The sequence below is a fragment of the Protopterus annectens genome, chromosome 8.part0 (assembly GCF_019279795.1).
Source record: "Protopterus annectens isolate FY-2018-M chromosome 8.part0, PAN1.0, whole genome shotgun sequence".
Classification (NCBI taxonomy): Eukaryota; Metazoa; Chordata; order Ceratodontiformes; family Protopteridae; genus Protopterus; species Protopterus annectens.
In genome coordinates this window covers 350,723,595-350,740,091 of record NC_056741.1, presented here as the reverse complement: position 1 = coordinate 350,740,091, position 16,497 = coordinate 350,723,595, and the positions used below count along the sequence as shown (strand labels likewise).

The window sequence follows — 16,497 nt, the reverse complement described above, 5'->3', positions numbered from 1 at the left end:
CTCATAAGGAGGAAAAGAATACTCCTGATCAGAGGAAGAGACAGAAGATACAGAAGCCTGGTCAGAGGAATCCAGAGGAACATCCTGTCGAGGCCTTTTTTCAGGTGGGGGGTGAGAACCCCTAATCATGGTAAGTAAATCTTCAGCCATCTTTAATAATTGCTTCTGTGTCCTGGGAGTAGATTTAGAAGTAGCTTGGGCAGGAACTTTAGACTTAACAGGAGTCTTTGTCTTTGCCTTTGCAATAGTGATGCGAGTAGGCCTGAAAACCCCCTCAGAAGCCGGTACCTGCACAGCGGTTCCGGACCCATCTGAGGGACCGACGTCCGAAGGTCCTGCAGCAGTTAAAATAGTAGGCCTTGATGGCTCCCCATGGGAGTCCGTATCGGCCATCGGTTCAGAAGTGGCGGACGACAGGGGCTGCAAAAGCGCCTCACTGACGACAGCCGAACCGGACGCTGGCTCCAGCTGCAACGAGTCCTGTTTGGACCTCGGAGGCCTGTCCTTGTCTTTGCGCTTCTTTTGAATTCCTGTAGTGACCGACGACATTCTATAATTGAAGCGTCTGCCAAAATAATTTAGAGCCCAATCGTACCTGCGCTTGATAGTACGAGAATTGAACCTGGCACAGAACCGACAACAAGAAACGTCGTGGTCAGGGCCTAAGCAAGGTAGACAGTAATAGTGGAAATCTTTATGAGGTATTTCCCACAAGTTATACAATTATTAACTTTTTCTGACATCGGAGGAACAAGAAAAAGATTCCCCAACGGGGTACTTAGCTTTGAGAAGAGAAGTAAGAACTTCGGACCGACAACAACAAAACACGCTGTTCAAAAATCGCCAACCAACGACTTGCGAGCTGCTTTCCACCTCACGGCAAGAAAGACTGGAGAAGATGGCGTCGGCTGAGGGCTATGTACCAGAGCGTACTGACGTCAGGGTACTAACTTGTACAGCCAACGCCGGACCCAGACTTTGGGATTCTGGCCGACCTCGGGCTGCCTGCCGGCAGGAGCACCCTACAGTTATGACTGCAACAGTGAAACACGAAGAACATCCAGAGTTCAATTAACAACTTATGCTCCTGATAGAGATGGCAGGGGAAGATGGCAGTGAGTGGCCTCTGATGGCTTGCCCATCTGGGGGGTGGAGGGTAAGGTGGCTATAGGTCATCCCTTCATTGACATCTAGTGGGAGTTGCACCTGTGGAGCAGAAGCCTGTACAGCATATGTTGCCACGGAGCACATGCAGAGAAGCAGATGTTGTTGATGCATGATACGGGCATCTGACAGCATACAGTTCAGCTTTGGGAGCTGCTGAAAGGGAAAGGGATAGCTTCACTTGTGGTGGGTAGTCCCTTCTGCAGGATCATAATGCTGGCCACCTCCCTACCACTCAACTCTCACCAATGGGGAACATATCAGTCAATAAAGGACATAAGGCATAAACAACTAGGCATTAGGACTCCTCCAGAATGAGTGGATTAGCTGCAAATGGAGCAATCAGTGGGATGAGGTATTGTAGAGTTCAGACAGATAAATAAATACATGCATAGACAAATACTGCCCACTGTACACCCAGCATCAGTGGCAGCAGTACATAAGGCATTTAATGCCACAATCATGCTTCAAGCCAAACTGGCATCCTTCCCACATGGTGTGTATACAGGCAAGTGTTGAATGCCTAGCATAGTGAGATGCAGAGAAAGTGAAACATTGCTATATGGACATCCCAGTGGGTCTGAATGTGGTGAGGCCTACAAAGGCATTATATGTATCAAAGCCATAACCTGCAATGTGAGTGACTCAGCTGCACATTATAGTGTGTGGAACATGCCCTGAATAACATCCACCTCTACTGATTCCAGCTGACCAAAGCCAAAAATAACAGCAACAGACCTCATGAAGGTGGTGTTTTGTATGCAAGTCTTCACATATGACAGGCAATATACATGAGTATTTGTGATGTGCATAAAGCCATCATGCATGGTGTGCCTACACAGCATCTAGAATGCGACTCCTATTACAGAAAATGCTCTGCATAGCAAATGCACCCTGGATAATATGCTGCAACAATGCACTGCAGGATGTCTGCAAGTTCAGCAAGGACATCAGCCATACAATATTCCATACTGCATTTCCATCATTAGTGTGCTCCTTTAACATTATTGCCGCAACAGCAGCAGCGGTAGTAGTACAAACATGCATGGATGGTAATGCATTTGCAATAGTCTACTACTTTCACACATTAAGGCATCCATCATCTGATACCACCTCTGTCAGTGTTTCATCACACTACATGGGTTGCATCTAACAGCTGCTTGTGTACATTTGTTTCCTGCATTCCATACACACTGATGAAGCCTGCCATCAGTAAATGATTATGCATAGAACTGCATGGAGTGTTGTTCACTGGTATGAGTACACACTATGACCAACATGCCAGTGTTATTCACCAAGTGCCCGCAAATGTGCTCATTTTTTCCTATTGTGATATGCATATGAGATCACCTGCCTGCAGAATTGTTTTAACTGTTTTTGTGCTGTGTTTTTCAGGTCGTCAGGACAGAGACAACATGAATGGAGACATGAAAAGACAGTTGGCTGTAATTAGTGTTGAGCAGTAGTAGGTAGTGTTGTTAGTGTTGTTGCTGTGCCTCAAACTGTGATGCCCCAAAAGGAAGAGATGGATACACTGCACTATGAGACAGAGGTACACACAGGAGTCTACAGCCCAAAGAAGCAGCTGCTTGAAGATGCAGAAGGCTCAGTCCATCAAACTGTAACTGTGGATACTACCTCAGGAACTACAAGTTGTAACACAGAATGCTCTTGGCATTTAAGATCATCTTCACTTGCCAGAAAACCATCACACAGAGCACTTTGGACCTGTCCATGCAAGTAACCGCCACAAAGATTTTGTGTGTCTGTGTGTGCACACTTTTATGTATGTATGTGCGCTCACACTACATTTGAAGGCAGGACCACACAACTTCTTTTCCCCTTCCCCAGGTTTTGCTGCTACCCTAACAAGGTAAGATGGGGTCAGAACATTATTGAATCCATCATAATTTTTTTCCATATCCAGCTCAAATTTTATTTTATGTCCCAGTTCAGATCTTACATAGGAAGCGAATGATGGACAGAAATCGATGCAAGTGAATTTTTACTTCAAGTGGAAAAAGAGAGAGAGAAAAAAAAATGGCATCAGTTATGCTCACTTAAAACTATTATTATTACTGAACATCTTGATGTAAGACGTTCATCACATGTCCCATAAGACACCCAACTGTTTTAATATCTGTCTACAGGAATAAGGTCACCTTTCCCTTAGTCTGATTCATTTTACGAAATTCCTGCAGCAATAAACCTTATAATGAAAATACATATGAAGGTTTTATGGACAGCCAAAATGATGAAGAGAGAGAGAATGCAAACAAGTACAGAAAAGAAAAAATGCTTGAATAAAGTTTTCATTCCGGGACAATCTTAGGGTTGCATCTAGCAAAACAGGAAGGATTTTTGCACAAGAAACACTAGACTTAAGTAGCATTATCCTTCGATAACTGCCTGGGGTGAACACATTATACAAACCACATAAATGCACAAACTATTACTACAGGGCAGCTGACCTGGATGAGTGGCATATTGATGGCACTACGTGTAATATACTTGTGCACATCAACAAAAAGTACTGTGTAAGAGCTTCTTAAAAAATGTCATACAGAAACAGACCTGCATTAAATGAGTCATCCAACAGGATGCAGATTTATTTTTAAGAGTATTTTTCAAATACATCAAAACAAAATACAAATGTACATTTTTCATAACAAGAAAGTGATTATGAATACCTCAATAAAAATTTACCTAAACAGCAGAGACCTCCAAAACACACAAACAACACCAAACACATCACGTACAGCAGACAACACACCAGTGTCTCACAAACACAGCCCATAAAATGAAATAATAAATCATTACAGCCCACAAGACATAAACCACACACACACTAGTCAGCGGTGACTCAATTGTGAGCGACAATTCTCAAGTCACTGACTCCCCAGATGATGTTAGCATACTGCAAGAAGGCCTCACCAGGCTTGACAAGGAGAAGGTCATGGTCAGTTGCCTGTCTGGTGCCAGAATCCGCCACATCATGCAAGCACTCAAGTCTCTGCACAAGTATAACTACGACTCTGTTACTGTACATGTTGGTGTGAATGACTTGAGATGTGCCTCCCAGGACTACGTGAAGAGAGACATGATTGAACTCTGAGTATGTGTTCCAGGCAGGTACGACCCTAGCCTAAGCAGCATCCTACTTTTACCAAGAATGATACCACAATACCAACAAAACATGATTGACTTCAACAATTAGCTTAGTTTCTAGTGTCATTCCAAGGGGATCCAGTATCTGCCTGCCTGGGATGACATGGTCGACAGGGCCTTGATGCTTTACCAGAGATGGCCTTCATCTGTCACCAATGGGTTTCTGGATCCTGGCAAAGGCTTTCCCCTCCCCCATTTTGCCTTTTTTAGGCAATGTCCCAAAGACAAAACTTCCAGCTTAAAAGATCTGTCAAAAAGCAAACTAAAGGTCATGCTGCTTAATGCTAGGAGCCTTAACCTGAAAATGGACTCACTGAAGGCCCTACTTGCACTGGAAGATGCTGATGTCTGTGCGATCACAGAAACTTGTCTCAGAGCTACAGAGAGCACCCCTGCCTTACCAGGCTATATCTCATTCCACACATTCAGACTCCCAATGAGAAGACTAGGCACACCTCCAGATTGGTTTGCATGATGTACTGGAACAACTCCAAGTACAACTGACAGTTGGCAAGACACCCATCCAAGTTATAGCTAGCTATAGATCCCCCCCCCCCTCCATGACTCAGGACACCCACTTCTCTTACCTGGATTTACTTGACTACATCAAGGTACCCCTAACACCCTGATCCTTGGTGACTTTGAATACCCCACCATAGACTGGGTGAACTATTCTTGCACCAATGTACTCCCGCAAGAATTCCTCGACTTCATCAGTTCTAACACACTAGACCAGCTCATCTCATCCTCCACAAGGGGAGAACATTCTGGACTTGGTTCTTATCAACATGGGTGACCGCTGCACCACTCCCATAGTATGTTTTTCCTGGTGTGATCAGATCATCTGACTGTCTCATTCAAAGTTCATCTCCCACCCAACCCCCCCAGCCATAATCAAGCTAAAAAACTTCTCAAAAGCCGACTACAACCTACTGAGAGTGGGTATCTTTGGCTTCACACCACCCTCAAAGGATGCAGAAAACAATGCTGAACAGTACGCCAATGCAGTATACAAGCATCTGTACAACTGCATGGACTCAGCCATACCCAATAGAACTAAAACCTGTTCCTCAAGGAAACAAACCTGTTTGGTGGACATCCTCTATCAATAGGCTTTACAACAAAAGGAAGAAACTGTTGTCCAATGGTAAAAGGGAACAAATTCCAAATTGGAAAAACTTCCTCCTTAGCCTCAACAAGCAAATTAGATCACTACTGAAAACCTCCAAGGCCAATTATGTATTGAAACTGGCCTCCATAACAAAGGGAAACCTTAAAGTCTTCTTCAGTTACGTCAGGAACCTCCATGGCAAAGCCCAGGTTTGTTCTGAATTAGTACTTATATACACTGACCCTGTTGACTTGGCCAATCTGCTATCAGATAGGTTCAGCACAAACTTCACCACCCTGCCCCCCTCCAAAGGCCCTTTCAACATCCCCAATACTTGTCCTGCACCTCATATCTCCATAGATCAAAGTGTTACAGGCCCTATCCAAGACAAAGCACAGCTTCCATGGGACCTAATAGCATCTCAGGATGTATTCTGTACCATCTTCAGCAAGAACTGGCTTCGCCATTGAGCACCCTATATAGCCACAGCCTAAGTGCTGTCTTCATTCCAGCAGAGTGGAAAACTGCCATTGTCATCCCCTTGCACAAAGGTGGTGCCACTACTGACCCTGGAAACTATCACCCCATTAGCTTGACAAGTCTGATCTGTAAAGCCATGGAGCATATTATTATGGATCTCAAACAAGGACATAAAACAAGGACACAGGCAATCTCCAAGCATTTGACCCCACCCAGTTTGGATTCAAGGGCAGATCTAGCCTGTTGAACCTGGATTACTTCTTTGAGACGGTCACCAAGGCCCTGGATGAGGGAAAGTCAGCACTCACAGCTTACCTCAACTTGGCCAAGGCCTTTGACACAATCCCCCACTCGGCCATCATCAAAAAGCTAACACAACTTGGTGTAAATCCCTATCTCATCAGGTGGGTGGCCAACTGTCTCACCAACAGGACCCTCAGTCAAAACAGGCACCTCCACCTCCGATAGCAGACCTGTCATGAGTGGAGCTCCCCAGGGATCTGTCCTGGGACCCCTATTGTTTGGCATCTACTTCTCAGACGTCCAGGCAAAGACAAAAGGCCTGTGGCTGACCAAGTTTGCAGATGACTGTAAGTTGGGTGCAGTCAGACTCCCCCAAATGATGTTAACACACTGCAAGAGGGACTCACAGCAACTAATGACTGGTGGTAAAGTCACGGCCTCAAGCTAAATGCAAAAAAAATGCATCATACCATTTGGCAAAAACACAACCCTATTGATTACCACATCAACAGCAACCCCCTATGCACATAACCTGTGGTGAGAGAGACCTGGGCATCAGGTTGATAACCCCACATTTAACCATCATGTAGTGGCAGTGGTCGGAAAAGCCTTTTACTTGGTTCATCTCATAATTAAAGGGATTGCATCCAGAAAAAAGAGGTTATTACCTCTCTATACTCCTCCCTCATTAGACCAATAACAGAGTATAATGCCCCGTTTGGAATGTACCTCTCCAAATATCTGCACCAACTGGAAAGGCCACTGAAATACCTCACAAAGAGAATCCATGGCCTCCACCACCTGTCCTAAGCAGACAGGCTCAAATCACTATCACTCTTGGGTACTGTACAGATTGCTCAGGGGTGTTCTGTGTCTCTCCTACAAGGCAATCTCAGACCCTGCCCTACTAGAGATGCTCCATATCCAAAAGTCTAACTCCTCACACACTACCTGCTTAAAAGGCCTGACTCCGACATCAACAAAACCTGCTGGAGAGACAGGTTCATCTCCCAGAGGCTGCCCCATCTCTGGAACAGACTTCCCATACAAGTCAGAGCACCTCGCTGACCCTCTTCAAGCACAACTTTGATGAGTAGATGGGAAGCCACAAATTTGTCCCGGGGGTCCACCTGTGTCCCTCACTGACAGGGTTGACAGGTGCTGACTGAGGTTTCTTTTTGGGGATAAACTCCTGGCTAGGCTTGGAAGGGCCCCAGGGCCATTCACTTAGTAACCTCCTATGATCCTATTAGTAACACACTTTTAAACCCTTTCATTATCCAAGCAAAGATTTTAAAGCACCAAAATATTTTTCTCAGTTTCATGCATTTTTCCTGATGCCTGTTGTCTCCAGCAGCTCCCTAAATGGGACAGAATCATCATCCTGGGAGAAATCAGAGTTTTTCTGTCTTGCCTCAATTCTCACTGCTATTGTGGCAGCCTTGGGCAAGTGATCGGCCGGTATCCCATGATATTCCCCTGCATGCGTCTATCCTCAGCTTACAACATGCATGCTGCATGGTGGGAGTTTGTCCTCAGTCCTGTATGCAGTGCAGCTAGAACACCTAGCCTCTGCTTGCTTCAGACTTGTAGTACACAGGGCTACTATCACCTCACCCTGAATAGCTACTCAAGTTCCTCCTTCCTGGCCAGCTCCAATAGAACCTGGGATGCTAACAATTCAGGGACATCCAGGCTGCAATTAGGGCAGTATTCCCTAATGCCATGGAGCTAATGAAGTACATTTTTCATACTAAAACTGACATAGGCACATAGGTATTTCAGAAGGTGATTTTACTTTAAAAATGTGCAACTATACATTACTGGTGGAGATAACGTGCACATAATTGTTTATGAAAAAAATGATTATGGTGCAAATAGAAATGTATGTACTCTGGGAAAGTGTGTGTCAGTTAAGTCATAAAATGGAAGACCTCGCTGGCTGTGTGAACAACTTTTAATGCCAGCACAGAAGAAGGATCACCATACATGAAAAAGTACAGAAGTGCCTGTGAATATATCAGTATGACAGCACAAATGAAGTCTCAGCTATAATTTTGGGAGGCCGGGAAATGCATGGCTTATTAAACAAACTAGAGACACCAGAAAATACGTCGATGCTCTTCCAAGACACTGTACACATTTCACAATACCATCTGAATCTAAAACCATCTACAACAGGAGACCACTAAACATTTTATAAAATAAATCAAAGCAAGGATGAAAACATTTCTATAATGTGACAAACCTATGCAAATTGGTAGTGTTACCATTTTCAAGAGGGACTGGTTGAGATCCTGACAGACATGGTGGTGGGGAGTATACATAATGAAAACGTATATAAATATTACTGGGAAAATAGAGATTAACCCTGTACAAGGTTGCTGGTAATTGCTGTTTGATGAACACCGATATAAAACAAGTTAAGGAACTGCTACAAAAATTGGGCTAGTGTACTATTAAAGTACTTACTAAAACATATTGAAGAACCACCATGTTTTCAATGTGGCAAAGTTTTTCACAACTGTAATGACTGCTGGTTCAAAGCAAAGTTTTGTTTTAAAGCTCCAAAAGAACTGCCATGTTGGAAGGATTTGCAAATGTCAGCTTGTCTTGATAAATATAAAATGCAAAATCATACATTTAAACCCACTGCAGACAGCAGAATGCACAGAAAGAATGCCTGACTTCAGTCGGTATGATCCCAATTTGAAAGACAGTTGTTAGTCGTGGGAGTACAACTGCACGACAGACAGAACCGTAAAAGCCTGTTTATTGTAAGAAACAAAGTTATGATGCACAGGCTATTTTTTCCTGAAATTGACCAGAAATTAATCACTTTTCTTCCTCTGGGATAGTTTGATAATTGGTTCCAGCTTCATTTTGCTGATGTTAAATTCCCTAAAGTGTCAGCTTTGTGTGGTATGCATGTGTATGCACAAATAAAACATGCGTATATATACACACACACACACACACACACACACACACACACACACACACACACACACACACACACACACACACACACACACACTACATATATCTACTTACTTTTTTATTTCATCAACTTGCTGAATAACTGAACTGGCTGTTCATCACAGACTCTTTTCATCTGCAGCCAGATCGCAAAAGGCAAGGCTGAATGCAAAACACATGGAAGTTTGCAGACAATCTACCAGCATATATTGTGGAGGCCAAAGGAAAATATAGTAATGAGAGAAAACTCTGTTCAGACAGGAGAAACCTAGTGCTTAGGATTGAATCCTGGACCCTAGAGTTGTGAGGCACCAAAAAGCCACTATGCTGCTGTTGTGTAAACGCACACACGCACGCACACACTGTTACATGCTTGAATGAATACATGTATCCTCCCTTCTATTCAATACATCTCAAGGTATATTTTCCACATAAGGGTCACACTCACCTGTACAGGTACAGCCTCGACAGATGGCAAATCACACTCAAGTGGTGGAGGTGGTGGTGGTGAAGGGAATATCTCCTCTGGTGGTGAAGGAAATGCTTCTTCAAATGGAGGTGGAGGGGGGAGTGGAAAAGTACCACCAATGCCAGCATCCTCAGCTGGTGGAGGAGGCGGAGGAGGAGGGAAATCTGAAACCAAACAAATTAAAACTATAAACCCATCAAGAAAGGATACTGAAAACTTTAAGAGGAAGTACTGATTTACTCTTCTAAATCCAGCATCACTATTAAGTTTAACAAAAGATTTGTACAATAAAGAATTTCTGTACTCTTTATAAGATAACCTGCACGGTTCCAACTTCAATTTTTATAGCTCGCTTAGCTGACTTGCAAAGTACAGCACATTGTGGTAAAACTCAGTGTCATTACATTTTTGAAAATAAACTTCCCAGCAAATTAACCAGTGATAACTTACAGGAAAGCCTCCTGAAAATATGCAATGGTTACACTTGTTCGCAACTACTGTACTCAAAACTGCAAGTGTGACTTACCCAGCTAAAATTTGTTGATGGATTACCATAGACTCTTCATAAAAGGTATTTCACAAAGTACTGCCATCTCAGAAGTGTTAAGTATTTTATGTCATACACATAGGCCCCGATTCCAAAAGACTTGCTCACAGTTTAAGTGACCACTTACACTGAAAACAGGCACAGAGCAGGTATTTTGGAATCCTGTCCCTGTTTACAGATAGTGCAAGTGACTTACTTTGGTATAAAGCCTGAGAGCACTCTGCAGGGCAATATAAATGTTTAGTATACTGGTAGATGAATTAAAATAAATTAGGATTACTTGTTGGTCAAAGTGGTTTAAAAAATTACAGTTGTTTTATGCTCTGCTGTTCAGCAACATTAAGCATCACTTTTCCAGTATAAGAATTGAACTGTTAAGTATTTCTGCTTTACAGCCATAAAACTAGAAACAGCAGCATGTAGGAGACTTGTCCTTGTATGCATGTTTGGTATTACTGACATACGGGGTTCTGGATATTAGCATGACCAGTAGAACCCCAATGTCAGTTAGTTATCATGCTCTGCAAATGTGAAACTGAAACGGGGCATATTTTTAACTACTTTAGAATAAGCCACTTAAACATTAAGGAGATTTTAACATCTGACAAGTCAAGTGCCGTGATGAATTTTTACATTATTCTATAGTTAAGTATTTGAGACATTTTTTGATAAAAACTTTCTAAACTTTTTACCAAACCATGACCCAAATAAAGTCATCATTTACTACAGTACTGTGACATTACCTTGGGGTAATGTATGTTGTGTCCCCAGACATTAATGGGGCAACCCTACACATCTACAGTTGCAACACATGTTTTTCATACACTGACACCACTAAGATTAAAGTTTGTCATATACAGACATCACTGAGGAAAAATGGCAATCACATTTTTAGTAATGTTTTTCTAACTGAAATACAACAAGAAAATGCTCCCTAATTTGTAAGGGTGTTTGGCAGTTTTTGCACCACATTTCATGGAGCAAATTTAGATTAGAAAACTTTGTAAGATCACTTTAACAATTATTAAAATTCTAGGCAATGACCTGGGCTCTTTTCTTGACCAAAGCTCACTTGGATTATTAACAACTAGCTATACCAGCCAATAAGTGCTATACAACTCAGTCACTGCACCAACTACTATAGCAGAGACCAGAAGAAGCAGACTATACATTTGCTAGAGACAAAGAACAGAGAGATGACACAACCAGATATTAACAAACTAGAAGCTTATTTGCAATTATTAGTACAAGGTTGATCTAGAATGAGATAAACAGTTTTTATTAAGAAAATATAAAAAAATGCATTTTACTTTACAGTACTAGACAATCAGTCTGCAGACCACTACAAACCTATCCAAAAAATCTTATTCAAAAGTTAACTCTTGCCTCAAAGTGGACAAGTCAACACTGGATAGACTGGGGGAGAACTTGAGGCTGCCCATCCAGTCAAAGTTCATCATGAAGTTTTTATGTGGCAAGGGAGGTACTCCATGTATGGAAGTTTGTTCCAGGGTGAGGGATATGCTGGGATATGAATCTATCATGCCAACATATCTCATCTGATGATGGTTTAGGTTTCTTTAACAGGATATTTGATGTAACATTAGTTGTGAAAGAACAGGATGTCAAATAGGGTTGCATCTTTGATGGCTCCAAGGCTAAACATAGTCTCTTTCAGACTTCTCTGAGGAGATCGGAGTACAGACAAAGGGCTGCCAGTCTCTCCTGTCAATTCAGAGGTGTGAGGCCACTGAACTTTCTCAGAGGTCTCTCAAGTTGTGCAATATATTTAGATTAATACATGCCAAAAGGTGCACTATTCAAGAATGGGTCTGATAAGACATGAATAAAGGTGAATTAAGACCTCTTTGGATCTAGTTAAGATGCTTATGGAAATTATATGAGCTTTCCAAACTACTGTGGAGACATGATGGTCAAATAATCAACAAGACTGTCTAGAACCCTTACAAAAGTGTCTGATTGGGGACGGGTGCATTACATATATTAAGTGAGTTGTTATCCACAATGAACAAAGTTACATTTGTTATATTTAATTTGAGACCATTGCCTTTGCACCAATTAACATGGTCTACCCAGTGTTGGAGGAGTTTTGAGTCAGTTGAAGATCAAAGATCATCCAATTTACAGTCTTCTACAAATGTAGTTAAGCATAATTCAGGAGTGCTGGCCTGAAGGTCCAAGAAATAGATGCCAAATGGGAGAGGGCTCAAAACGGAGCCCTGTGGTACATCACAATGTTAGAAAAATATGTATTAGTGTATGTATTAGTAATATGCTTAGTGCATTTAAGGTTTGAAAAGGGTTAACACATTTATTCTATTTCACACTGCATAAATCTGTACAAACTGCAGAAGCTTTCCAATCTTGTATTGTCATGAAATATGCGGAGTTATAATCTTTGCTTATGCTCTGGAAATTTACAGGGAAGCAGATAATTTCTGCTTGTGTCAGGAAAATAATAAATAGGTGTATCACTTGCATTAATGTTACGAGATTTAGACAAGGAGTTCCACTTATGCTGTGAGAAAATACACAGCTGCAAAAGCTATTGATAATAAGAACAAAGACTGCTTGAAAATATGAACTGCACAAAGCGTTTACTTGTGTCTAAGCTAGAAAAGTACCTTGAAATGTAACACATGTATTAGAACTACACAATAGAAGCTTGTAGCGGGCTAAAGCCCCCAAGGTCAGGTTGTTTTTCTCAAATGTTTTTCATAAATCCAGTCATGTCAGCAGAAAATCTGAGTAACATCTGCTGTAGAACAATACAGAAAGTTGTGTTTAATTACATCAACTATAGAAAGCAACGTTTTGTAGAACAGTATAAGAAGAGCATACTTCCTGTTAGTAGTTAGGCAAAATCCTGTATGTGCATGTTTTTGTCTCCTTGCTGCAAGTAATAAAAGGTGCCATACCTGAACCTAACATGAATTGGTCTTTGAAGTTTTTTCCTTTGACAGATTGGTCCTTCAGACCGGAAACCCTCACTTCGCCTCGGATCAGACAGGCCAGGTGGCTTGAAACCATACGGGGAAGAAACCAAATCGGTTCTTCTTATTTGAAAAGCCCTCCGACTGAATTGTCGTGTAAAAGAGGCCAGCCACTTTCTGATCTGCGACTGAAGGACGGGTTTTCACGAACCAGATGATCAATCACGAAGGCTCAGGTAAGGTGAATCTACTTTTTTTCTGTTTTAGATCAGGGACTAGATTTGTATTGTTTTTGTCAAGACTGTATTTTTACAAGTCAGGGACAGAAAAGATTACTGTCTTGTCATAGATCAGGGAAAACAGAGCAGGTAGGTAGTCATTCTGAAGAGACTATAACAAAATCCGTGGTACCATGTTAAAAATAAGAGAGGTTACGTAACGATTAAAAGGGTAGAACAAAATGGGTAATAATTGCACAAAAAGACCCCAAAATCCGCCGTTAAACGAAGACGCCAAATACATGCAGTCGCAGCATGCTGACAATATTAAATACTATTCAAAATGGGTTAATAAGTATGAATTTGATGGAAAATTAGAAAAATCTTCACTTATCAAACTTGACAAATAGCTCAAAACTGATTCCAAAGGTCAGGTAAAAAAGCAACGCCAATTAGGAATTCCTCAGGCACACAGGTGGATTGAGAAAGTGAACCATAGGGAACAAAAGAACAATTCAAAAGCAATGTTTTTAGATAAGGAGGACAATAATTTAGTAATAGCATCGGCCCCTCCGCCTCCCTTACCAGAATATGAAGCAAGTGAACAGATTAGTCCACCCCCATTATACCCTTCTGTCACTGAAAATAGAGACATTACAAAAGCAAAACCGTTTATTAGAGATCCCATCGAGACCAGGTCTCGAACACGGGCAGGTAACTCAAAAGGAGACATTGAGTTATATCAAATGGCTAGGAATTCACGATCTATGAGTGAAGAAGAAATATGCCCACTTATAGAAGTACCTAATCCTCAGGCAGGGCAAGAAGGTCAGTACCCAACTATTCTAGTGTATAGACCCTGGACTCCGGAAGATATCTGGAAAGCCACTGAGGGAATTTGCCATCCAAAAGTTAATTTTAGAAAGTTCTCAGAAGATTTACAAGGAATGAGGCTAAGTTATAAATTTAAATGGAGAAGAGTTAGAAAAAGTAGTTAGACAAATTGTGGGACCAGATTGGCACATGATTAGTGGCAACTGGAATCCCCGTGACGCTGCACACAGACCCCTCCCACATAGCAGCGCACAGCTAGACAACAGAGTAAAAGGTCTTACAGACCGCATCTCTGAGAAATGGAAGCCTAGGGCAGACTGGACTTGCATTAATCAATGCATCCAACAAGAAGGTGAAACTGTTGACAGATATTATGCCAGACTATTAGAATGTTTTAATAACCACTGTGGAATGCAGGTTCCTGAAGATCAGACACAAGATTCCCCATATGAACAGCAGTTAAAGAATGCATTTTTGAAAGGCAGTATTGCACCCATAAGCAGTTTTATTACAAAACACATGGTAGATCATCGTACAAGCCGGTTACATTCATTACTTGAATATGCTAGGCATGCCGAAAGGCATTTTAATAGCAAAAAGAAAAAGAAAGCCCAAGTATTTTCTGTAGAAGATAGAGCAGAAGTTTATGTAGTACAGTCTGGGAAAAAGGGCAAGAAAAATGCCCAGGGAAACAATCTGATCAGCGATCAGAGGACTTTGAAGGGCGAAAGAAAAGGGGAGAATGCTTTAAATGTGGTAAAAAGGGACACTTGGCAAGGGATTGCAAGAAAAACAAGAAGGCAACAACGGAAGACAAAGAGGATGAGGACTGACTATATGATAGTCAGGAATCACTGGAAGGGAATAGCAGAGAAAGGACAAATGAGAATGTGATAGAAGGAGTAGACGATGTGACAGAAGAAATACAGGAAGTGCAGGAAGTTACAGATAGTGAAGAAAATGAAATATTGGATTTAGCTTTATTGAGCTTAGAGCTCTATTTAGCAGACACAAAACCAGAAGTTACACTCTTGGTAGAAGGGAGGGAGGTTAAATTTTTGTGCGACTCAGGAGCATCACGAACCCTGATACATCCCTCCAAACTGCCAGAAAATTCAGTCTCACCTGATTATATACTAGTAAAAGCAGCTAATGGACAGCTGTACCAGGAGCATCTCTCCCGTGGCATCGCAATAACTGATCCTGTTTCAGGATTGACCCAGAAAAGCAAAATTGTTGTTTCTGCAAAATGCCCAGTAAACCTCTTGGGCAGAGACCTTATGCAGCTATTTGGTATAGCAGTAGTTCCGACCATGCAGGGTATGGAAGCACAGCGACAAATTGATACCTTTGCAGTGCAATCGGAGGGTGAAGTGTTTTATTGGTACAGTCAGGACTTGGTTACGACTGGTCCAGGGACTGTGACCGAAGAATTAATGAATATGACCATCAGTAAGTTCCCCTCCCTTGACATTGACAAACAGCACCTGTTGCACTGTACTCTGTATTACTGTAACACACCAGGACCTGATAAAGAATATGAGCAAGAATTGTTTAAAAATCGTGCAAACAGATTGATATTACGTAATCTGTACTTGGACATGGAAGGGAACAGTGTAGCCAGCTGTTCATTGTCGCAGGAGTTCTTTGCACTTTATAAATCTAATCGATTACCACGTTAGCTTAACCAAGGACAGAAACATAGAATGGGCAGACTTAGGAGAAAAAGTTACGAGATGGGAAAGGTAGACAGAATTAGAACTGTCAGAACAGGGAATACAGATACAGAAGCTGAATTGGATAACTCAGACCCACCCAGCCGTGCACTTGCAGTCTAGCAAGGACAGCTGATAAGCTGTCCTATTAAAGGAGGAAGAGAATGCCTTACAGAATATACCAGAAACTCTCTGGTCAACAGGAAAGTCAGATGTAGGACTTATTCATACTGCGGGACCAGTTACTATCACGCCAAAGTCAGCATTTAGACCACAGAAAAGACAGTATCCCTTAAGAAAAGATGCAGAGGTAGGAATCAAACCTATTACAGCAGCTTTACGTAAGGAAGGGGTACTGGTGGAATCTCCTGATTCGCCATGTAACACACCCTTATTTCCTGTTAAGAAAGCAAATGGAGAATGGCGTATGGTCCAAGACTTACAAGCTGTAAGTGACGCAGTGATACCAAGGGCACCTACAGTGCCAGACCCACACATCCTGTTGAATGATTTAAAACTTCAACAGAAATATTTTTCTGTGGTAGATATGAGCAATGCGTTCTTTTTGATACCGATACACCCTGACAGCCAGTATTGGTTTGCATTCACATTTCA

The 16,497-nt window shown here is 41.9% G+C and overlaps 1 protein-coding gene across 4 annotated transcripts in view; it reads right to left on the bottom strand.

The window, feature by feature from the left end:
- ZYX (zyxin) overlaps window positions 1-16,497 on the bottom strand; it is a 1,199,731-nt gene that overhangs the window by 253,150 nt on the left and 930,084 nt on the right. For all 4 annotated transcript variants that reach the window (XM_044079859.1, XM_044079861.1, XM_044079858.1 and 1 more), the window contains one exon: window positions 9,594-9,778. In XM_044079859.1, the coding sequence (XP_043935794.1) occupies window positions 9,594-9,778 (185 nt within the window). The remainder of the gene's footprint in view (window positions 1-9,593; window positions 9,779-16,497) is intronic.